Below are 24877 nucleotides of genomic sequence, written 5' to 3'. Positions count from 1 at the left end.
AAATTAATAAATTCAAAGACAAGGTCACCAAAGATATGGACATAATGAGAAAAGAGATAGCAGAGCTCAAGGAAACGATAAAGTTAGTTGAGGAACTCCAAAATACAGTAGAATCTCCCAGTAAGAGAGTTGAGCAGGCAGAAGAAAGGATGTCTGAAACTGAAGACAAAGCTTTTGAACATGCCAAAACGCTCAGAGAGGCAGACAAATGGAGAACAAAAACTGATCATTCCCTGAGAGAGCTGTGGGATCACTCCAAAAGATCAAACATTTGTCTTGTAGGAATTCCCAAAGGAGAAGAGGATGGTCCTAAACATACAGATGTTCTACTCCAAGAGATTTTGGAGGAGAATTTCCCAAGCATTGCAAGAGATACAGAACTTCAGATAGTAGACAGTTTCAGAACCCCAGAAAGGCTCAATCCATATAAAGCATCTCCCAGACACATTGTTATTAACTTTGCCAAAGTTAAGACACAGGAAAAAATTCTGCAAGCAGCCAGACATAAGAAAAGCATCACCTACAAAGGGAGAAATATCAGAATGACTGCAGATCTCTCAGCCAAAATGTTTCAAGCCAGAAGAGGATAGTCATCAACCTTCAATCTCCTAAAACAAAACAACTTTCAGCCCAGGATCCTGTATCCAGCTAAACTAAGTTTCATTTGTGATGGAGAAATCAAATACTTTATTGACATACACATGTTGAAGAAATTTGCCATAACCAAACCAGCTCTCCAGGATATTCTCAGACCTATCCACAATGACCAGCACAATGCTCTACCTCCAAGGTAAACTCAACCAGAAATTTTTGAACAAAATGCAAATTCCACAGTGGTGACATCCAAAATCATGACACCCAAAACACAACCAGGCTTATCAATTCTCTCGATTAATGTGAATGGTTTAAATTGTCCTCTAAAGAGGCACAGGCTGGCTGACTGGATACATAAACTCAGACTAGATATCTGCTGCATACAAGAATCTCCTCTTACCTTAATGGATAAAAAGAGACTCATGGTGAACAGATGGACTTCTAAATACAGGCAGATGGAAACCAGAAAAAAGCAGGGGTTGCAATTTTAATTGCAGATACAATTGGCTTTAAACCAACAAAGATAAAGAAAGATAAGGAAGGTCACTACATATTTGTCAAGAGAAACACCCAACATGAAGAGATTTCAATACTTAGCATTTATGCATCCTACCAGAATGCACCTCAATTTATAAAGCAAACCCTAATGGATATGAACAACTTGATATCTTCCTGAACTATAGAACAGTTTAGATAGTTTTGGATAGATCTTCCAAGAAGAAACTAAACAAAGAAATATTAGACTTAAACCTGGCCCTAGAACAAATGGACTTTACAGACCTCTACAGAACATTTCATCCTAATAAAACTGAATATACATTCTTCTCATTAGTCCATGGATCATCCTCCAAAATAGATCATATCCTAAGACACAAGTCTAACCTCAGCAAATTTAAAAGAATAGAAATTATTCCTTGTATCTTCTCGGACCACCATGGAATAAAATTTGTACTCAATAGCACCAGCAATCTTCATGCTGAAACAAAGTTGTGGAAACTAAATAATCATAGGCTGAATGACAGCTGGGTCAAAGACAAGATTAAGATGGAAATAACCAAATTTTTGGAACAAAATGATAATGATGATACAAATTATCAAAACCTGTGGGATACTGCAAAGGCAGTTCTAAGAGGGAAATTTATAGCATTGGAATCCTTCATCACGAAAACAGAAAGAGAGCCAACAACTGGAAAAGGAATAACATTCCAACCCCAAACCCAGCAGAAGAAAAGAAATAACCAAAATTAGGGCAGAATTAAATGAAATTGAAAACAAAATCATTTGGAAGATAACATAACAAAAAGTTGGTTTTTTGAGAAGACTAATAAAATTGATAAACCTTTGGCCAGCCTAACCAGAAACAGAAAAGTAAAGTCTCTAATATAATCTATCAGAAACGATAAAGGAGAAATAACAACAAACACCTCAGAAATTAAAAAAAAAAAAAATCCTCAGTGATTACTACAAAAATCTCTATTCCCAAAAACATGAAAATCTGAATACCTGAAAGCACGCCAGCTTCCTAGACTCAACCAGAAAGAATTAGAAATCTTGAATAGACCTATATCAATCACTGAAATAGCATCCACAATACAAAATCTCCCAAAAAAGAAAAGTCCAGGACCAGATGTCTTCACATCCAAATTCTATCAAACCTTTCAAGAGGAACTAGTACATGTATTATACAACCTTTTCTAAAGCATAGAAAAAGAAGAAATACTTCCCAACATATTCTATGAAGCAAATATCACCCTGATACCCAAACCAGGAAAGGATTCAACAAAGAAAGAAAATTATAGACCAATAGCATTAATGCATATTGATGCAAAAATACTCAATAAGATCTTAGCAAACAGAATTCAACAGTACATCTAAAAATTATACACCATGATCCAGTTGGTTTATTCCAGGGTTACAGGGTTGGTTCAACATACACAAATCTATAAATATAATATATCATATCAATAAGATAAAAAATAAAGACCATATGATCCTCTTAATTGACACAGAAAAAGCCCTTGATAATGTCCAACATCCTTTCATGATCAGAACACTTAAGAAAATAGGAATAGAAGGGACATTTCTTAAACTGATAGAGGCCATCTACAGCAAACCCATAGCCCATATCATATTGAATGGAGTTAAATTGAAATCATTTCCACTCAGATCAGGAATGAGGCAAGGATGCCCACTGTTTCCATTGCTATTCAACATAGTAATGGAAGTCTTAGCCATCACAATCAGGCAAGAGAAGGTGATCAGCGGTATCCAAAGAGGGTCCAAGGAGATCAAACTCTCACTTTTTGCAGATGATGATTATGATCCTATAACTGGAAAATCCCAGGGACTCAACCTGAAAACTCTTAGAAGTGATCAAGGAATACAGCAACATCTCAGGATACAAAAATCAATACTTACAACTCAGTAGCTTTTATATATGCCAACAATAGTCAAGCTGAAAATACAGTCAAGGACTGTACTTCTTTTACAGTAGTGCCAAAGAAGATGAAATATCTGGGAATTTACATAACAAAGGACATGAAACATCTCTATAAAGAGAACTATGAAACTCTGAGAAAAGAAATAACTGAATTTGTTAACAAATGGAAAAACATACCATGCTCATGGCTGGGAAGAATCAGCATTGTTAAAATGTCCATACTACCCAAAGCAATCTACAGATTTAATGCAATCCCTATTAAAGCAGCACTGTCATTTAAAGAGCTTGAAAAAACAATGCTTCATTTTATGTGGAATCAGAAAAAAAACCTTGAATAGCAAATACATTACTAAGAAATAAGAACAAATCAGGAGGTATCACGTTACCAGACTTCAGGCTATGCTATAAATTGATAGTGATCAAAACAGCATGGTACTGGTACAAAAACAGGTAGATTTATAGAACAGGATAGAGAACCAAGAGATGAACCCAGCTATTTATCATCATTTGATCTTTGACAAGCCTATCAAAAATATTCAGTGAGGGGAATACTCCCTATTTAACAAATGGTGCTGGGTGAACTGGCTGGTGACCTGTAGAAAACTGAAACTGGACCCACACCTTTCACCATTAATAAAAATTGATTCCCACTGGATAAAATATTTAAACTTAAGACATGAAACTATAAAGATACTAGAAGAAAGTGCAAGGAAAACACTTGAAGAAATTGGCCTGGGAGAATACTTTATGAGGAGGACCTCCCAGGCAATTGAAGCAACACAAAAAAATACATTACTGGGATCTGACAAAACTAAAAAGCTTCTGCACAGCCAAGAACACAGTAAGTAAAGCAAACAGAAAACCTTCAGAATGGGAGAAGATTTTTGCAGGTTATGCTTCCAACAAAGGTCTGAGAACTAGAATCTACAGAGAACTCTAATCAATAAGAAAAGAACAAATAACCCCATTTCCATGTAGGCAAGAGACTTGAACAGAAACTTCTCTGATGAAGACAGAGCATGGCCTACAAACACATGAAAAAATGCTCATCATCCCTAATCATCAGAGAAATTCAAATCAAAACTGCTTTGAGATATCATCTAACTCCACTAAGATTAGCCCACATCACAAAATCCCAAAACTACAGATTTGGCATGGATGTGGAGAGAAGGGAACACGTCTACACTACTGGTGGGAATGCAAGCTAATACAACCTTTTTGGAAAGAAGTTTGGAGAACACTCAAGGAACTAAAAGTAGACCTACCATTCAATCCTACAATTCCTCTACTAAGTATATACCCAGATGATCAAAAATTATTTTACAACAAAGACATTTGGGCAGAATGTTAATTGCAGCCCAATTCATAATTGCCAGGACATGAAAACAGCCCAAGTGCTCATTGACCCATGAATGGATTAACAAATTGTATATGTACACCATGGAATACTGTGCAGCCATAAAAAAGATGGAGACTTCACATCTTTTATGTTTACCTAGATGGAGCTGAACATATTCATCTTAGTAAAGTATCTCAAGAATGGGGAAAAAAGTATCCAATGTACTCAATACTACTGTGAAATCAAAATATAATCACCTACACATTCATGTGAATGGTAAAACATAACTATAGTCCAGAAAGTAGAAGGAAAGAGGAGAGAGAGGGGAGGGGAAGGGGGATATGGGAAGAGGGAGAGTATTTGGGGGGACCTCACCTAATGTGCATAATGCAATGGTACATTACAAAACAATTAAGAAATGAGTATAATTATGATGGATGTGTTACTTAGTTCAATGTAAGAATTTCACATTTTATATCGAAGCAGTACCCTGAATCCCATAAATGCATCAATGTCTAAAGTTATGATTTAATAAAAAAAAAAATTTTAAATAAATAAGCATGACTTTACCCTCTTTTCTCCCACATCTTTGGCCCCCCACTCCTGCACTGCAGAAGCCCATCATTCTTCCCCACTCCTGCATTTCCCTCCCAGGAAATTGCTGCCACCTTTTCAGGGAATCAGTTGCCCTGTTGAATGAATGAATCCCTAATGCTACTAAAATAACAGCAACAACACTTCACTGATCACTTTGGAAGTTTTAAAAAGATGCCAGTTCATTATTTTGGAAAATAATAAATAAAGCGGGGGGGGGGGGGAAGTTAAGCATTTATCCTTCTTTCCCTATATGAACTGTACCTTAGGCAAATCCAATAGTTGAGGCAAAGTTTGTCTTCGTAGAAGATGATTAATGAAGGAATGTTAAAATTAAGCTATCACTATTTTTCAAAACCTGATGAATTATGGATTAGGAAATAATCATATATGGCTGTTAATACCATAAAAAGAGGGACGAGAAGATATTATATGTCTCCTAATGGAAGTTAAGACATCACCTATGAAGTCTTGCAAAAAAGGAATTGAACCTAAATCTGAGTAAAGGCTATAGGTGAATTAAAATTTATGGGAAATATGGATGACAATAATATTAGAACACCACTAAAGGGGTACCATGATCCAAACCGAGGGAAACCTTTTGAGACAAATGACTCAGTTTTTCTAATAAATAGCTTGGGAAAAATGAGATAGAGAGAGGGAAACCTGTAGATTAAATGAAACTCAGGAGTTATGTTTAGACCATCATGGTGTGTCAACCTATTTGGCTCCTAATTCAATAAATCTTAATAAAATTACAGGACAAGTGGAGGAAATGTGAACAATGCCTGGATATTTAATGATATTTAAAAAGTCTTGTTGATTTGGGGGTGATGATAGGTTTGTGGTTGTATCTTTTAAAAGGAATCTTTCTCTTTCTCCTCCTTAGAACTACATACTGAAACAAATACTGACAAATGAAATGATGTCTGGGGTTTATTTCAAAATAATCATGAGGGATGGGGAATGGGCAAGGACATCGAGAAAACAAAACTATCCATGAGCTGACAACTGTGGAAGCAACTAGAGGCCCTAAGCAATTCTCCACAGTTGTATATACTAAACTTTGAAATTTTCCTTCCTGGCCACTGCTTATGCCTGTAACCCTACCACTCTGGGAGGCCAAGGCAGGTGGAGTGCCTGAGCTCACAGGTTCAAGACCAGCCAGAGCAAGAGCTAGACCTGGCCTCTAAAAAAAATAAATAAATAAACAATAGCCAGTTGTGGTGGCAGGCACATGTAGTCCCAGCTACTTGGGAGGCTGAGGCAAGAGAATCACTTGAGCCCAAGAGTTTGAGGTTGCTGTGAGCTATGACACCATGGCACTCTACTGAGAGTGACAAAGTGAGACTCTGTCTCAAAAAAAAAAAGAAAAGAAAAAATTTCTTCCTAAAAAGTGAAATTAAAAAAATGTTTCCCATCATTTTCATTTCTATTTTTACATATGTTTTATATTGGCCATAATGTATTAGTGCAGTAACTCATGTTTGTTATTCATAAATATAAATTTATCAATCATTACTGTGTTTTGCAATGTATGATGCATACCCATGTTTTAGACCCAAACTTTCAGAGAAAAAAATTCTTTCATTGGAATATGAATTTAATTTTTTTATTCAAATTTTTATTTGTTTATATTCATGTATTTTTTGTTTTATAAAGGAATTTTAGTGTTTATGTGTTTTTTGTTTGTTTTTTTTTTGAGACAGAGTCTCACTATGTTGCCCTTGGTAGAGTGCTGTGGTGTCATAGCTCACAGCAACCTCAAACTCTTGGGCTCAAGTGATTCTCTTGCCTCCACCTCCCAAGTAGGTGGGACTACAGGTTCCCGCCACAATGCCTGGCTATTTTTTTGTTTTAGTTGTCATTGTTGTTTAGCAGGCCCTGGCCAGGTTCAAACCTGCCAGCCTCACTGGATGTGGCTGGCTCCCTAACCACTGAGCTATGGGTGCTGAGCATAGTATTTATTTTTTAACATATTATGCTAAAAGAAATTTTATGTAACAGTCACAAAACACAAGAACAGATACAAAGTATAAGAAATTTTATGTACCAGTAACAAATTTACAATATTTGGACATCGTAGGTTCCTCATGATTGGTATCAGAAGTATCATTGTCTTCAATTCTACATTCCTGGTGTCTTCTGAAGAGTCACTTTCTTCATCTTGGTAAATGTCATCATCTTCAGTTCCATCCATAGCATTACTGATGCCACATTTTTAGAATGATTTCACCACCATTTCCTTCTTGACACCATTCCATGATCTTGGGATCCAATCACCAATGTGGGTGATGAATATTTTCTTGATTCTGCCTGTAGGTGTTAAATTATCCCCAGCTGACGGTAAGCCGTGATGTCCACTCTTTCTTCATTAAACCCACCAATTGCTCTTCATTGGCCAAAAATGCTTTTGTTGCAAGTTTGTCACAAGTTCAACAAAACCAATTACCATATTCCAGGGTATTATTTTGCATATGAATATTGTTACTGCTTTCTAGAATTACACTTTTAATGCAGAAGCATAAATAAAAGAATTTAAGACATTTAGATAGAGTTAGTACTGCCCATGTGTAAGGTGCATCCTTCTTTTTCCCTCAAAATTTTGGGCAAAAAGGTGACCATGACACACAGCAAAATGTAGTACTTGTTCTTCATGACTGGAAATATACAAAATATACAAAAAGTTTGGAGTTTTGTATGTTTTAAACTTGCCTACCCAGCCAGACTGTGAGTTCCATGGAAGCTCAGATCTTGTATAGCATATAAAGTACTCACTTGGGAATACTGATTGTTAAAACACTAATCTGGAAGGAAGTATTGCTCACCTGGCTCGTGTGTGACCTCAATCCTAATTTCATTGTCAGCTGAAGTTAGACAGTTCACATGATCAGTCTTAATAGTGGAAAGACTTTATTTTGAGGCTTTATAAAGAGAACCAAAAAGATTAAGACTATTAAATCTGTATAGTAGAATCAATGATTTTATAAAGATTACTATACAATTAATATACAATCCCAAATACTATAGAAGACAGTTCTGTTCTGAATGCTTAGACCCCCCCACTTACTAAGGTACACTAACTAAGGAGAAACCTTAATAAGGTGTGGTCACGGAACACCTGTCCAGTTCTCTCTGCTATTGTCCCTGAGCCTTTGTCCCACGCTTTTCATGCCCCACAAACATCTGATGTGGAAACAGTTAGTAGCTTCCTATGTGGAGGCCCTTCTAATTTTAGAGAGTTCTCCATTTCTCTATTACAGTTGCTCTAAATTCAGACTTTCCCAGGATTTCTTCAAGTTTCTTTAACTTGAGCTCTGTCCTTTCTTAATTATACAGAGCCCAAAGGGACTTCCTCACTTTGCAGATTTGCCATTCATCCTCTGATACTTTCCACCCTGGGGCAGCTTTTCCTTTCACGTGTGTGACAGTCTCCCCCTTTCCCTCTCTAGTTCAGCTGCCCCTCAGCATGGAGCTGGGCTTCAGGGTTGGGAAAGTGGATTTATCCTGCACTGATTTCTTGCTGGGTTAGGCTGTCTAGGTGGTACTGTAGCATTGGTTGATAGAAAAGTATCTTCTGTCTACCCAGGGAAACTGAGGACAGAGGGGGTCCTCTGGGGTGTATAACTGACTCCAGGTCACAAGGCTAGTAAGTGGGAACAAGGTTCTAACCCTGGGCAGTCTGGCTGCGGGGTCTGTCCTCAGCCTTCTCATTAAGAGACCTAGCTAAGAAGAGGAGGAGAGAAAAGCCTGGAAGAGTGGACAGGAAAGGGAAGTGAGAGGAAACGTATGTGGAAAACACCTAAAATTGGGGGGGCCAACCTTATTTCTGAGGACCTTCAGGCTGAAATGGAAAGTGATGTTGGTTTGTGGGGGGCATGGCAATTTTGTGGGAAGAGCTGTGGACTAGAAGTCAGAAAACCTGAGGGCTAACCTGGCCCTTCTGCCATCTGTGTGTGACACACAAAAGTCACTGTGTCACTGTGGTTCTGTTTCCTTATCTAAAAAAGAGAGAGGTTATGCCTATTGTTACCCCTCATGGGGAAATTGTAAGAATCTATGCAACATGACTTTGAAGAAAAGTGCTAGGTGGAAGAAAGTTCTAAGGACTGCCATTTTTAGATGAGTTTAGGAGGACTTTGGTTTGGCATCTGAAGGTAATAAGTTCCTATTTTTGTTTCCAGGGCACTATATTTGTATGTGTCTTGTAGAACCCATGCTTGGAAATGCTGACTGCAGACTTCAGTACAGCTGAGCCCCACTAGACACCAAGAAAGCCCACAGCTCCGGTTGCATCCTTCAACATGACCAACCCACAGTGAGTAATGTTGGGATCTTCCCTCTGGATCCAGAACTATTGCTCTACATCTCTCATAAGATGAGGATCTTCTAATTTAGGCAACCACTGTATGCATTTCTTTTAGCAGGAGGCCATAGAAAATGAGGGAAACTGTCAAAAGCAAACTTCAAGATAAAAAGAAGTTATAAAAAGGGAACTGCAAGGAAATTAGCAGTCCTGAGAGGGCTTCTAAAAGCAGGCTTTATGCAATGAAGAGCAGAACTCTTAAGGAAAAATTGTTTGTAGTTCCCCAAACCTAAGATGCCATGTGGACCAACCACTTCATTTTACCAAGCAAGAGGTCACTTATGTTGTGTTTTGCAGCTGGTTGGTAAAAGTCCTAAAGTGAAAACAGCACTCCTTCTATTACACCACAGTCTCTGCCTCTTTAGCTACAGGCCTGGTTGCTTCGTTTTCTGGATTGTGAACCATTACCTCTTGCCACAGTAATGCTGCATAAAAACCAACCGTAGAACCTCAGTAGAATGCAACAATAAGTGCTTACCACTCCCATGTCTGGTAAGTCAGCCAGATAGCGCTACTGATCTTGGCTGGGATCACATATAAATGTGGGTCTTGGCTGGCTGTCTGCAGATTTAGGTAAGTCTCTGCTCCACTGTCCCTCATCCTCCAGTAGGTGAGGCCAGTCACCTCCTGATGGTGATGCTGGAGACACAAGAGCCCAAGCATAAATCTTTCCATGCCTCTGCTGTGTCACGTCTGCTCACTTCCCATTGGCCAAAATAAGTCACATGACTGAACACACACTCCGGGGTTGGAGAAGAGTGTTTGGATGGAAGAGCTGCAAAGTCACTAAGGCAAAGGGTGTGGGCTCAAGGAGAGGTAAAGAATCAATCCATAGATAAGTTTTGTATATCATCCTGTTCCTCATGTCCAAGTCCAGGGCATAATTTCAATACTTAATGCTGTAAAATATGGGACCTTCACTTCCACCAAAGGCTGAGATGACCATGTGGCCAGAGATGGTGCTATTCCACTATGACCACAGGCTGAAGGGGAGCAGCGGGCAGGAAAATTAGGAAGGTGGAAGTAATTTGTTCCATGCTTTTCAGAGCTATCTCCTGTTAGTTTCAGAAACTCAGTCTCCATAAACAACTTATTGATCAGAAAGTTCTTTTTGTTCAATTCAGAAATCCATAGTTTCCCTGAGTAGTCTCAAAGCAAAAAGAACAAGTTAAACCCAGCATCTAATTTTAGGGAAATATCTGGGGAAGCCGGGACTCTCCCATAAACACCCACACTTTTATTCAATTGTTGAGAAACATATAAGCCTCACACCCCATGACTGTTCCATCCTCAGATCTTGAGTCATTTTGTAAATGTCACACAGTGATGAGTACTATTATCTGTGCTCGAGAAGTTGCAAAAAGCAAAGGTTCAAATAAGGCCCACAAAAGAGAACGAGGGCGTTAGACATTATGTGGTCAGTTCAGGTAGTCAAGGAGCCTGTCTGTGGCATTCAAATAAAAATCCCACTTTTCTGGGCATCTACCCAGAGGGAAAAAAATCCTTTTATCCCCCATATGCCGAGGGTGGTGGGTTCAAACCCAGCCCCGGCCAAACTGCAACAAAAAAATAGCCGGGTGTTGTGGCGGGCACCTGTAGTCCCAGCTGCTCAGGAGGCTGAGGCAAGAGAATCGCGTAAGCCCAAGAGTTAGAGGTTGCTGTGAGCCGTGTGACTCCACGGCACTCTACCCGAGGGTGGTACAGTGAGACTCTGTCTCTACAAAAAAAAAAAAAAAAAAAAAAATCCTTTTATCATAAGGACACTTGTACTAGACTGTTTATTGCAGCTCAATTTACAATTGCCAAAATGTGGAAAGAGCCTAAATGCCCACCAACCCAGGAATGGATTAACAAGCTGTGATGTATGTATACCATGGAATACTATTCAGCCATTAAAAAAAATGGAGACTTTACATCCTTCGTATTAACCTGGATGGAAGTGGAAGACATTATTCTTAGTAAAGCATCACAAGAATGGAGAAGCATGAATCCTATGTACTCAATCTTGATATGAGGACAATTAATGACAATTAAGGTTATGGGGGGGGAAGCAGAAAGAGGGATGGAGGGAGGGGGGTGGGGCCTTAGTGTGTGTCACACTTTATGGGGGCAAGACATGATTGCAAGAGGGACTTTACCTAACAATTGCAATCAGTGTAACTGGCTTATTGTACCCTCAATGAATCCCCAACAATAAAAAAAAAAAAAATCCCACTTTTCTCAGTTATCACATGACCTAAGCATAATTCAGCTTTAAACTTCTGGATAACTGCCACTCTGTATTATTGATTTGATTTCAATCGTTGGAAAAATTTAGAATTTACAGCTCCCCACCCAAGTGCAGGGACTTGCCACTCCAGAGCTACTCCGGTTTGTTCCATATTTCTCTCATCCATCTCAGAGCACAGAGTGAGAAGGAACGTCCCTTAGGAAACCTTATCTCGCCTGCTTGTGTTCCAGTTAGAGGAACTGAGGCTGAGGAGAAGCAGTGGAGTGGCATTGCTGGGCCAGGGCAGTATCACCTCCCAACCCACTGGCAGGTATCTGGCAATTTGTAGAGGCATTTTTGGTTGCTATGATGACCACATGCAATCACCATTGACATTTAAGTAAAGGCAAGGATGTGTCTAACAGCTAAGACCCGTCCTGCCCAAACAACCCTGTTGAGAGATGCAGGAGTGGACAGTTTTGCTTTAACTTCTTGGGGTGCCATCTTTGATCCCATCAACATATCTGTGGCCTTGTGTTATCCTATAGAATCTGAGGGGCTGGGTCTTGTGCCTCTAGCCAATGAAGGAGGGTTAGAAAGGAAAATGGTATGAAGGGAGAGAAGTTAAAATTAAATATTTGGGTCAGTGCCCAGGGTTAACGAGGGGCCAGTTTTAATACTGAGAGGGTAGCCCAGTCTGCTGGAAGCTGCTCTTGAGCTCTGGTGCCAGGTTGAATGCCAACTTCTGTGAGTTATTTGCAGTGCCTAAGGTGAGCTTGGCGGAAACATAGGAAGAGACCCACAATGCCTCAGATCTTTCACCAGGTGGCCCCCATTTCCTACTCCCAGCCTTTAAAAGGCAGATATTGAAGGACAAATTCAAGGAGGAAGGGAGTAGCAACCAGGGACAGCTGGCCCCCTGCCCTCACTACCCCTGAGCCCACCAGGCCTCTGCAGGTCTCCAGGCTGTCTCCTTAACCATCCAGTTGTGAACAAAAACCTCTTTCAAAGCACCTTTACAAAGAAGCCCAAGAGACAATTTAGAAGAATGTATTACACAATATAAAATCTAGTGACCCAGACCCTGGCAGTCTAAGGCATAGTTTTGCTGGTTGGCAGAATTATCCATCCCTCTTGGTCTTCTCCTCCCCTTAATGAAGGACCCTGCCCCTACAGCTCATCTTTTCAAACCTGAGCAGCTTCTCTTCCCATTCTTCCACTTTCCCCAACCACAAGAAGATGGGACTGGTTCAGAGGGCCTCAGTCCCATCCTCAGTGGCAGTCAGGCAAGAGTGGCAAGCTCAAGCTTCCTCAGCCCTCCACCAGCACAGCTGAGATTCTGGTACGAATCTCTCCTTTCCTTGAGGAATGAAGGAAATTTATTTCTAATCTTAGGTGATAACTCTACACTGTTGTTCTTCCTCTCCAACTCAGGCCTGCCACAGAAGGAGGAATTTCTGAAGTTGAGATCATCTCCCAACAAGTGGACGAAGAAACCAAGAGCATTGCTCCCGTGCAGCTGGTAAACTTTGCCTATCGGGACTTGCCCCTGGCTGCTGTTGACCTCTCCACGGCGGGCTCGCAGCTCCTGTCAAATCTGGACGAAGATTACCAAAGAGAAGGGTAGGTGCTGGGACCATCAAGCTAGCTAGGAAGTCTGTTGCCCAGCTCCCCTGGTTTTCCTGTTTACCTCCCAAGAAGCAGCAGCAGGGGGTGGCAATGCCTAGTAGAGTAAGAGCCTAGAAGTTCACATCAGGCCTCTCAGACCCTTTTACTCTCCAGACATTATTTCCTCAGAAAAAGCCATTGGGCACAGAAAGTACCTGTTGCCACTACTAAACAATCCCTTTATGTGACATTTGCTGGAAACTCTGAGAATCTTTTTTTTTTTTCTGAGACAGAATCTCACTTTGTCGCCCTGGGTAGAGTGCCATGGCGTCACAGCTCACAGCAACTTCAAACTCCTGGGCTCCAGTGATCCTCCTGCCTCAGCCTCCCAAGTAACTGGGACTACAGGTGCCCACCACAATCCCAGCTTGTTTTCCTATTTTTCATAGAGATGGGGTCTCGCTCTTGCTCAGGCTGGTCTTGAACTCCTGAGCCCAGGCTTTCCACCTGCCTCAGCCTCCCAGAGTACTGGGATTACAGCCATGAGCCACTGTGTTGGCCCCAAATTATTTTAGCACTCCTTCCTGGCCTATCCAATGCACTCCCTATATACCTGGGAAACAGGAAACCTACTGGGATTAGGGATTTGCCCAAAGCCACAGAGCCCAAAAAAGTATGGACTTAAACTACACTTCCCTTTGTCAAGCTGACTCTCACCAGGAAGAGATCAGCATGCTTAGGGCAGAAGGGAATTCAGTAGGATTCAGCAATGAGCTTTGCAGACATAAGTTTCCTCCCTTTCCAGTGAGGACATGTGGGGTATGTGAGTCCCTAATTCAAAAGAGTGGCCTTTACCTCCTTCTACTTAGTTTGTTGATCCGATTGGACACCTTCATTTCTCAGTTCACTGCAGGGGAGGACCAGGGGAGACACACCAATTTGATGCCTTTGTTTTATGTCAGGGGTTGGGGGTGGATCTGAAGGCCAGAGAGAGGCAGGGCTGAGTCCTACCATCATGCTGCTGCAGTGGTCAGACTTTAGGCCCCACCCTCCAGCTCTTAAACACACAGAATTATAAGTATTAAGCAGGACCTTAGGAGCCAGTTTGAGGCTACTTTCCTCTTTCAGGTGCCTATAAACATTTTGCAATACACTGGCTGCTATAAATATAAGAATGGAGGTCAGGCACAGAGGGCTAAACCCTGTAATTCCAGGACTTTGGGAGGCTGAAGCAGGAGGATTACTAGAGTACAAGAGCTGGAGGCTGAAGTGAGCCATGATCATACCACTAGACTTCAAGTTGTGTGACAGAGCAAGACTTCATCGCTAAAAATAAAATTAAACTTAAAAAGGGTTGTCAAGTGTTTTAGAAGCAAAGGAGGAGCATTAGCTAAAGCTGAATTTGCAGAACTGGGATTCCTTATGCTTGTTTCTTCAAGAGACCCTTCACTTCCCAGGATAAATTACCTGGTTGCAGAAACTACAATCCAGTGGCTTTCTCTGAAAATATCATTTTCCCAAGTTTTGTGCATAAAGTCAGTAGCCCATTGGGGAACAAAGGATAGGGAAGCAGGTAGGTGGCTAAGGGTCGCCTGCTGTAGCAGCGCTATCTTGAGCTCCGTCAAGGCAGGGCTGACTTTTCTCAGGTCTTCACCAGCTTGAAAGCCGGGCTAATTCTGGAGGCCCCGAGCCAAAGCCAGCTTCACAGACTTATGACCTACGCAGTAGCACAGGCCTGGTGCTGAGAAGGCTTCAAACCTTTGGCTCAATGTTCTGCTGGGTCTTCAAGTTCTTAAGGAGCTCCACATTTTCAGTGGGCTCAGAAATACAGAGAGTGCCCAAAAAAGTGTACACATTTTAAGAAAGGAAAAAACTGTATTAAAATTGTAAGACTCAAATCATGTTTGACTTCTGCCATTACAAGAGATTCTCAAACGTGCCTTGTATTCATCTTTTGTTATTGGTATATTTTTAGTATAACAATTTTAATATAGCTTTTTTTCCTTTCTTAAAATGTGTATACATTTTTTGGCACCTGGTATCTTTAGCTGGTGAGTCCTTATCTGAGCGCCTAGTGACTGTGTCACTGCACTCTGGTGGTTAAAAGCAGTAGTGCAGCCTCCTAACAGACCCTGGCTCTGCGGTGCCCAACTCTGGACCTTGACCAGTACAAGTCTATGGCCTGTTAAGGAACCAGGCTGCACAGTATCCCCCTCTACCACTCCCAACCCCTGGGTCCGTGGAAAAAGTGTCTTCCGTGAAGCCACCCCCTGATGCCAAAAATGTTGGGGACTGCTGCAACCCGTTCCCAAGAACTCATTTCCTACTCTGGCCTGAGCCTATTAGGCCTTTTTCAGATTTACAGTCAGATGGCATGGAGAGAAGCAGGAACACCTCCAAGGATTCTTGTTTAGAGCAACGTCCACATCTATTCCCTGTGTGTTATGACACCACGGGTGGCTCATGCTATGGTGTGCCCTTCCGCTCTGTGTACGCTCTGCGTAAGCCCCTCTCAGGTATATGCACCTGACGGGTCCCCTTCCCAGGTATACCCCATGTGCCATTCCCCAGCTAGAGCTCCTGGGAGAAGGCTGACTGAGGCCTTGCTCTATCGTTTAATTTGCTTCTGAATCCAGCCTTTGCAAGTTTTCTTCTGATACAAACAAATGAATACAAATGAAGTGCCTGCAAGGCAGAGAGGCCCTTGATTTGATTTGAGTCTCCAGGTGAGCCCAGGAAAGCTGTTCCTGTTGGGTAAATAGGAAGCAGCGGGTGAAGGGATTTGCTTCGCTGCTGGAGCTCTCAGCTAGGGGGCCCAATTGGCAGCCAGAGGGCTTCCTGGAGGAAGGAAGAGAAGGCGTGGACAGCAGCCAGGGGAAAAAAAAACAAAGCAAAACAAAACTCACTGTGCATTGGGAGAAGCTTCTCTTCACAAGGCTTCTTGGCTCTTGCTACATTTCCTGGGGCTTTCCCAAAATTTCCAACCTGGCCCTTTCTGAAGCAATATGCAGCAAGAGGAGGAGGCCCTGTCACAGTTCTGAGCTAGGCATAAGCCTTGCCCAAAACATTCCTTCCCACTAAGGCCAGTGTTGCCATGTTATGTACAGGGATGATTCTTTTCTGTAGGAAACAAGGAGACCTCAGGGACCCCAGCAACAAAGTGCCCAGTGGCTCAGCTGCCCTACCCCAGCTTCCCTTGAGCTCAGTGATATTTCAGTTTCCCAGAGTCTGAGACTGCTAGAGCTGGAAGAGACACTGGAAAGCACCTGTTCTAAACATTCTCATAGGACACCAGGCCCCAGAGAGTGGAAGGAGCTTGCCCAAGGGTCACAGTGACAGAGGGAGGCACAGAGTCCCATCTCCTTGTCCTTGATCCCAGCTAGCTCCACTGGGCTTCTATTTGTCACTGTCCCTTTGTAAGAAGACTGTGATCAGATCACACACATTGCCCATGTGATATCACTGCTAGCTACCCCGTTGAATGCCTTTAACCCCTCACTGTGCTTTTCAGCCTGGAGAAACAGAATGAGACTCTGTCCCAAAATAAAATTTTTTTTTTAAGTGTGGTAAAACACATGTCAATAAAATTGATCTTAACCATCTTTAAGTGTACACATCAGTGCATTAAGTAAATTTGTGTTGTTATATGACTGTCACCACCATCCACCTGCAGAACTCTTCATCTTGTAACACAGAAACTTTATAGCTATTCAACGATAACTCCCATTCCCGGCCTCCAGTCCCTGGCTGCTGCCATTCTGCTTTGTGTCTTTCTGGATTTGACTACCCTGGATACCTCAGATGAATGAAATCATATGGTATTTGTGCTTTTCTGCTTGGCTTATTTCATGTGCCATAAGATCGTCAAGGTTCCCCCATGTTATAGCATATGTCAGAATTTCTTCCTTTTTTAGGCTGAATAACATTCCATTGCATGACTGTATGTTTTGCTTATCCATTCATCTATTAATGGGCATGCAGGGTGCGTCACATTTTAGCTATCGTGAATAATGCTGCTGTGAACGTGGATGTACAAAGACATGTTTGAGACCCTGCGTTCAGTGCTTTGGAGTGTGCACCCAGAGTGGATTTGCTGGCCATTTTATTTTTAACTTTTTGAGGAACAGCTGTACTGTTTTCCACAGAGGCTGCCCATTTTACCTTTTGTCCTCCAGGGCACAAGGTTCTAATTTCTCCACATCTTTACCAGCACTTGTTATTTTCCATTTTTTTGATAGCAGCCACCTTATGGATGTAAGGTGGTTTGGTATGCTTTTACCTCCATTTCCCCTTTTGTCCATGAACGCCCCGTGACGGAAATAAATCACCGAATCACCGCAGTCACCTTAACATGTGGTAAGCCCACAGGCACATGGAAGAGCCCCATCTTGGTCAAGCTCCTTGACTGCAGAGCTGTCTGCTTCACTGCCACACTCAGGCTGCCGAGGGCCCCGGGAGGAAAGCCGGATCAGCCTGACTTTCAGTTTTTCTGACAGCCTCCCTCTGTGGTCCTGGCTAGTCCCTGGATGGCCAGTTCTGATTGCTCCACTTTCCCCAAATCCTTCCTTCCCTCAGTAGATGACCTCCTGTCCTCCTCTCTGAAAATGGAAAGAATTCTGAATGGGCCACACTGCACTTTCCTTTCTGGGGCCCACCCCATCCCCTGAGCTCCAACTCCCTCCCACCTTCTCAGGGAACCTCACCTCATGATTAAGTCTTTACTCTGGGTCATCCTATATCAAGTCTCCCCTCTGCCCCCTCCCACTCATTCCCCAATCCTCTGCTGTCCAGCTCCACCCTAATCCATACCATGGAAACTGTTTTTCTAAAGGGCATCAACCACTCCCTTGTTGCTATGACCCTTGCATTGTCCCCTGTCCAGCCCTGGAAACCATCAGCCACTCCCTGCTTCTTGAGACTCCTGTGTCTTCCCTTATACCCACCCTCCTCCGGCTGTTCCTGCCAAGCCTTTTAAAAGTTGTTTCACCTCTGCTTGTGCTTTAAATATTGGGATTCTTCATTTTTTATCTTTGGCCACTTTCATTCTACTAATCTACACACTGGGTAATTTCATTCATTTCCATAACATAAATTAATAGACTTCACCTGGTAACATCTGAAGTTGTGTCTCCAGCCTGAATCTCTCTCTCAAACTCCCAACTCACACCCAGCTACAGTACTCAACATCTTCACAGGAATCCCAGACATGCCGCAGAACCCTGACGAAGGTCTGGAATTATCTATTCTTCTGCCTCTAAATTGAGTGCATATTTGAGAGCAAAAATATTCTTGTATCCACCCAAGTCATTGCTAAAAATAGCCTTTTCAGTGACAGCACTCAAATCTAGCCTGAGGCACTGTGACCTACCTGCCCATCCCGGTCACCTCAAACCCAGCATGCCCCAAACTGAAAAGTCCTTTCTCAAAATGTATTTTCTGTGGCCTCAACCAGTGGAGCCTGACTTTGCCTCCCCTCACCAGCCCATTATTCCCAAAGTGAGCTGCACAGGCATTTTGGCTCATTTACAGCCCCGAAGCTTTCTTCCTGCTATGACAGGAACCAGTGGTTTCCAAGATACCCTAGAGCTACGTGACAGTCAGTGAGAGTCATCATTGGGATTTGTGTTCCTCCTCTTGCCTCACCCTTGTTCCCTCTTGTCCATATCCAGTGCCCATGAAGCTCCTGCTGCCAGTGGTGCCCGTTGTGGAAAAGCTAGTGCCATGTCCAAGGGCTTCAGAAACCAAAAGCCCACACTGTGTGGGCTCCATGCAGGGTGAGGAAAAGAAACCACTCCCTCCCAGCCCCTGACTCTGTACCATGCTGTCGATGAGCTGCTTATGGCCACAGCGCTGACCTGAGGGACTAGCCCTGTCTCACCTCCCTCATGCCTCAGGTTGTCTTCTCCAAGTCCTGTAAACTTCTGCCTTAGTATCTCTTCACTACACTATTCCTCTCACAAAGGGGATAGGAAAGTCTGTCAGCCAGTTGCTTTGGACTGCGGGTAATCAGAAAACCCATCTCAAACTCACTGACCCACGTAACAGAGTCCAGAGTTTGGGGAGCCTTGAGTTGAGTCCTAGGAACTCACCAATACCAGTGAGAACCAGATCCCTTTCATCTCTTAACTCTGCTGGCCACGGTTCGGGCTTCATCCTGACACTCTCAGTTTCCCCTCACAGCTTGAGAGACAGCTGCCTGTGGTCATCAGGCTACCTCCTTCCTGATTCATGTCTGGCAAGTAAGACTGGCTGCCCGTCATCCTCTTTAAAGCCACAAAGAAATTACCCAGAAGCCCCCAGCAGCTCTCTCCTCATGCCTCATTGGCTAGAATGGGGTCACATGGCAAGATACACAGGAAAATCCATAAGCCAATCAAGCCTACCCCTTGGACTACAGATTATAATTTCCCAAAATACATTGCTATTACCCTGGTGGGATGGGATATCATAGATATGAGAGAATCACTCACCATGCACCAGAGTCTTTAAGAGAGCAAGGTCTCCATTCATAACCTTCAATCTAGAATTAGATCTTAATATCATCCAGCCTTTCTAGACACTGTCTGGTTTGGGAAAGATCTGCCCTCCTGGACTATTTCTTCAATAACTTTGTCAATTGGTGCTTTCATTCCAACTCATTGTCCTGGTGGACAGTTCTGGGGCTTTGTGTTTGAATGGGACCAGTACCCCTTGTTTCTCATTCTCATTCTTTAGCACTGGACATCACCCCATTTGATGTAGGACAGTGAGGCACAGAACTGCCTCTCAGTGAACTAACCATCTACCTTTGGAAGAGGGACATTGAGTTTGTAAGAGGATAACACGGCACATGTCAGAAATTCTGTTTTCTCTTATCCAACTATAGTACATTAAAGAGCTGGTTAGTTGTCAGGGTCTGGGCAAAACAAGAGGCCAGGGATGACAAAAAAAATTCAGAGAAGCCCAGAGTCTCCATCTAGTGAGGCCTGCAATCCCGTAGGAGAGATGATGGTGACAGCATATGTGTTGTGCAAGGCCAGTGTCACCATCCCCATTTTACAAATGAGACTCTGGTCACAGAGAGACAGAGAGAGTACTGCCCATGTTTTTGGTAAAAAGAGAATGCAAAGAGGGTCATGGGAGAGTACATGGGAAAATCTTTGTTAAAGGTAAAAATAAGGTAAGAAATGAAAGATATTCAGTGTTCAGTAAGGTAATTATTTCTACTATAGGGTTCTAAAAGTTCTAACCTGGGAGGTCAGGGCTGGACAGGAGAAGCCTGGAGGAGGTTTGGGTTTTGGGGGGGAGAGGGTGCATAAAGGATTATTATTACTTGGAGATGAGATCAATAGTACATTTCTGCTAGAACTTCATACTCAGAGGAAAAAAACACAATGGAGGCACAGGGATATTTTTTGAGAGGTCAGGTTAGAAAAATAAGACACCCAGTATAGCAAACATCTCTAAATAAGAACTGAAATAATTTTAGATATTCCAGCAAACAAAGGCTGTGGACAAAGAAAAAGGAGGGGTAGGGACCTACTAAGCCTAGCTCAAGGTACCCTTCTCTCTTTCCATACTCTCTAGCTTGGGGACCACATCTTCCAGGAAGTTTTCTGTCTCCCCCACCCCAGCCAGACGAGGACCTCTCCTCAGTACCCCGGCAGCCTTTGCCCTCCTCTATCACCACACTCGGGAGTGACACTGAGCTCTATTCCTCCCTTTATGAGTCTGTCTCCAGTGCTGGGCCAGGTGCTCCCCCAGGGCAGGGGCCATAACGTTTGTGCCTGGAACATAGAGATGTTCCAGGTGAAGGAGTGGCGTGAATGAAGGAGTGAGCAAATGGGTGGGGCTGCATTAAGACAAGGAGTAGAAGAGAAGAGAAAGCCCAGTTCTGTGTGAAGAGAGCTGGCCCCCCATATCTGGAGTCAGAAAACAGCCGTGAAGGAGGAAATGGTGCTCCTGTCTCCTGCCTCATGCCTGTGGTCTGCGACTGGCCCACGTCTGAGCATCCCTGATAATTCTAGATCCCTTCCACAAAGTCACTCTAAAAGGAAGAAATCACATTTGCCTCAGAACATGCCAGCTTCACTTAGGTAGATTTTAGCATCTTGTTAGGAGAAGGAAGAGGCTTTTCAGGATTAAAGGGCAGATTCATCCCTGCATAATAATGCAAATACTGAGTCTGGAAATTCTGTATCTCAAGGTTTATGAAGTCTTTTGTTTTTGTTTTTGTTTGTTTTTTTTTTTTTTTTTTGAGACAGAGTCTCACTTTGTCACCCTCAGTCGAGTCCTGTGGCGTCACAGCTCACAGCAACCTCAAACTCTTGGGCTCTAACAATTTTCTTGCCTCAGCCTCCCAAGTAGCTGGGACTACAGGTGCCTGCCACAATGACCAGCTATTTTTATAGACCGAGTCTGGCTCTACTTAAGGCTGGTTTTGAACTTGTGAGCTCAGGCGATCTCTTGTTTTTTTCCACGAAGGAGGAAAAAAAAGAACTTCATTAATCCACTTTCTTGATGCCAGTGAGATCTGTCTATATAAAAACACCACTCCCTTTCTCTAGCATACCAGCTGTCTCCAGACCCCAAGCTGACCCTGTGACCCCTGAAGGGTATATATTTGTAGTAGGCTCAGGCCTCCAGGAGAGTTCTTGATGCCCCAACCAAGGAATAAAGGTTTAATTCAGATAAAAACTCCTGATAAACACAGATTACCTGTTTTCCCTGTAGTCCAGGAACCCCAAGGAATTTGCATTGATTAAGAAGGCAATAAACTGACAGGTACTTTATTTCTCAGCAAAATAACCACCCAATCCTACCTACTCACGAGGCGCGGATGACCACTAGATGGCGGCAGAGCACCCGTGATGACCCTAGGGTCGGGTGGGATGCGGTGGGCCGGAGCGCTGCCCGGAGATGGGGAGGAAAGTTGAAATCCAAGGCCAGGGCCTCCAAGGAAAGTGAGCGGGTATTACGGTTTCTGGGATGGAATGGGGCCCCCAGTCATCCGTGGAGGCATCTGGAATTAGGACTTTGGCCAAACAGAAGGACCTGGAGCATAGCCGACCGAGGATTTGCTAAACCCTCAGCAAACCCAGAGAGAGCCTGACTGGGGAGAAGTAGGATGGCCTGAAGACTGTAGCTGATTGGGTCCCCTGGATCAGGAAGCTGACCTCATCCAGGCACCCTGCCCTCACTGCACAGCACGAAGGACATTCTCAGACGTGTGGCTGGTTCTCAGAGTTGAGGACTCCAGTGTGGGAGGGATCTTTCTGGCACTGATCCAACAGCGTCCCCCTCCCACCCCTAAGTCAAAAGTGAGAGCCTTCCCAAGGAGTTGGGAAGCGACTTGGAGAGATGTATGGACAATGGCCTTGGCCCTCCGTAAATAGGGGCAGTCGGTCCCTGTGTGTGTTGTCTATTGTACCCACAGAAGAAGTTTTTGTGGCTTGCCAGGTATAGTGACAGTTTCTTCCTCTGGCCCTGAGCTCCTGCTCCTACACCATCCTGTTTCTCAGGGTTGACATTTCTGAGGATGCAAGAAATCTGAGAATGTGGGACAAGCAAATGTCAGACTCTGGTGACCCCAGCTACAAACAGCCCTCTTCCCTCTCTCCTCCCCAAGGCAGCAGGGCTAACCTTTATCTCTGATTGCAGAACTGATGCTGCCTGCATGGAACTTCATTTAGTTCCCCCAAAGAGCTGGAAGAGTCGCCTCTCACCTCTAGCCTGAGAGTTCTGATTTCATAAAGTGTGTTTGTGTGCACAACTGAGTCTGTGTTCACCATCATGGCTTGCCTCTTAGAATCGGGTACAGGGAACAAAGGGGAAGGTGGCAGTGCTTTTCCTGTCCTGGTTCTCCCTCGGAGAGTGAGAAAGAAGCCCCACTAACCGTTTCAGATATTTAGTAAAAGGGTATCCTTGTGGGCACTGGGTGGAGGGTTCTCACAGGATGAAATTATTGTCTTTTTGGAAAAGCTGTACCTGTGAGCTCATTTCCCTTGCCGGATTTTTTTCTCCCTTCATTTGTTTTGCTTTTTAGAGTGGTCTAGGACGAGGACCTCATTGCATCATCAGAGTTCACTTCTAAGCCTGTGGGCTCCATGAGGATAAAGGTCCTGTCCACCTTCATATGCACACCACCCAACACAGTGCCCAGGATTTGGTGGGCACATAACAACTCTGTGTGGACAGATGAATGTTGAAACTTCCCATCTTCAGACAAGTGATCCCCATTCTAATGACTGTAACTCATCATTGTAGTAGGCCAACATGGAGGGCACTGTATTATGAGCTTTAAATATGTTATTTTTATCTTCACAACAACCCTGCAAAGGCAGACATTTCCTTTAGGGAATTAGGGAACAAAAGCTGAAAGCCAATCAATTCAGCCAATCGTGGCAACTGTGATTTGAACACACTAGTTACCAGTGAAAGCCAAACAGATGAAAGAATCTGTCTTTCCCCACCACAACAGAGGAAAAAAGGACCTGCCTTTTAAAACAACTAGCTGAGTTAACATTTGTAAAGTGCTCAGAACAGCTCCTGTTGCATAGTGTCTGTTTCTTAAATAAATAAAGCCCATGTCAACCAGAGAAGTTAGATTTCAGACACCCTCATGGCTTTCTCTGACAATATTTTAACCATCTGGAATAAATACAATAAAGAGTGGTAGAGTGGGGCCCAGGATATTCTGCTAACCATTAAAACCACCATCTGTGATGCCCTGGTCCCAAGCGCTAAGCATCAGAGAATTGGGCCAGATGAGGCCTCAAATGCCCAATCCTGGGGTTTTAACCTGGAGCCTGGGTGCCCTTAGATGATCAGTCAGTGAAATTCAAGGAGTCCTTGTACCCCTTGAAATTTTATGCAGTGTTGTCAGTCTGGGCATTTTTCTGGAGAAGGACTGTAGTTTTTATCCATTGTTGGAAGCTCTGAATGGCTGGTCCCCCAGGGCAGACCGAGAGCAGATGAAAAGCCCCAATGCCCCCTTCATTCTGGCTCCTGCTACCAGAAGTCTACCAGACTCACCTGACACCTTCCCTCAGCTCCTTCTCTTGGGGATCTAGTTGAAAAATCTCAGTGTATGGCTCCAAGGGTCACTGGCGTGGCTGCCTCTAGGGAAACTCCTTCTGTGGTCTGCTGCCTGCCCTGGGGACTCTGTGCCCCTCCACTGCCCGTGAACACCTATGGGGACAGCTGGAGGATCTCCACGGCCCCATACTCTAGCCACTCACCACTTACACCCAGGAGAATCAGTGCGGTCTCTCCCTGCCCCCTTTCTGTGTCCTCCCAGCCACATGGGCTGATCATGGTGGGGGTGGAGGATGTCGTGGGACAGGATCCCAGGCCCTTCCCATCCCGGTACCATCTGGTTCTGCTGCACCTTCCAGAACAGGGCTGCTTCGTGCCAGGCTTGGGAACGCTGCCTGCCAGAGCAGTGACCCGAGCCACCTACTTCCAGGCTTTACTCACATAAAGGATCCATCAAGAATTTGCCAAAGTTTATTTTCATACTCTGAGTCTAGAATTTTATTCTCTCAAACTTTTTATTCTAGTGTTTCCGAACACTTAAGAATACAAAGAGAAACAGCAGCCTCCCCTCCCGCCCCAGATTTCCTTGCGGCCTCAAGAGTAGGATCTCACTCACCTGCCAGGAGATGCCATCTGGTTGTAGGTATTTGCAGACTCTGGCAGCCCACGCTGGGCTCCCTGGAGCTGTCCCTTCGCTACTGCAGAGCCAAG

General features: G+C 43.5%; 1 protein-coding gene across 2 annotated transcripts in view; it reads left to right on the top strand.

Moving 5' to 3' along the window:
• The window catches only part of TMEM266 (transmembrane protein 266), a 124968-nt gene that overhangs the window by 50127 nt on the left and 49964 nt on the right, over positions 1 to 24877 (top strand). The window contains exons 1-3 of one of the 2 annotated variants that reach the window (XM_053594191.1): positions 7052 to 7137; positions 9152 to 9285; positions 12977 to 13165. In XM_053594191.1, coding sequence (XP_053450166.1) covers positions 9272 to 9285; positions 12977 to 13165 — 203 coding nt within the window. In that variant the 5' untranslated portion in view covers positions 7052 to 7137; positions 9152 to 9271. Of the gene's footprint in view, positions 1 to 7051; positions 7138 to 9151; positions 9286 to 12976; positions 13166 to 24877 lie in introns of those variants that run through there. The other variant, XM_053594190.1, reaches the window with a different exon arrangement.

This window comes from Nycticebus coucang, chromosome 6 (genome assembly GCF_027406575.1).
Source record: "Nycticebus coucang isolate mNycCou1 chromosome 6, mNycCou1.pri, whole genome shotgun sequence".
In the NCBI taxonomy this organism is placed as follows: domain Eukaryota; kingdom Metazoa; phylum Chordata; class Mammalia; order Primates; family Lorisidae; genus Nycticebus; species Nycticebus coucang.
The sequence above is the reverse complement of the archived record's forward strand: the minus strand, read 5'-3'. Positions and strand labels throughout refer to the sequence as shown.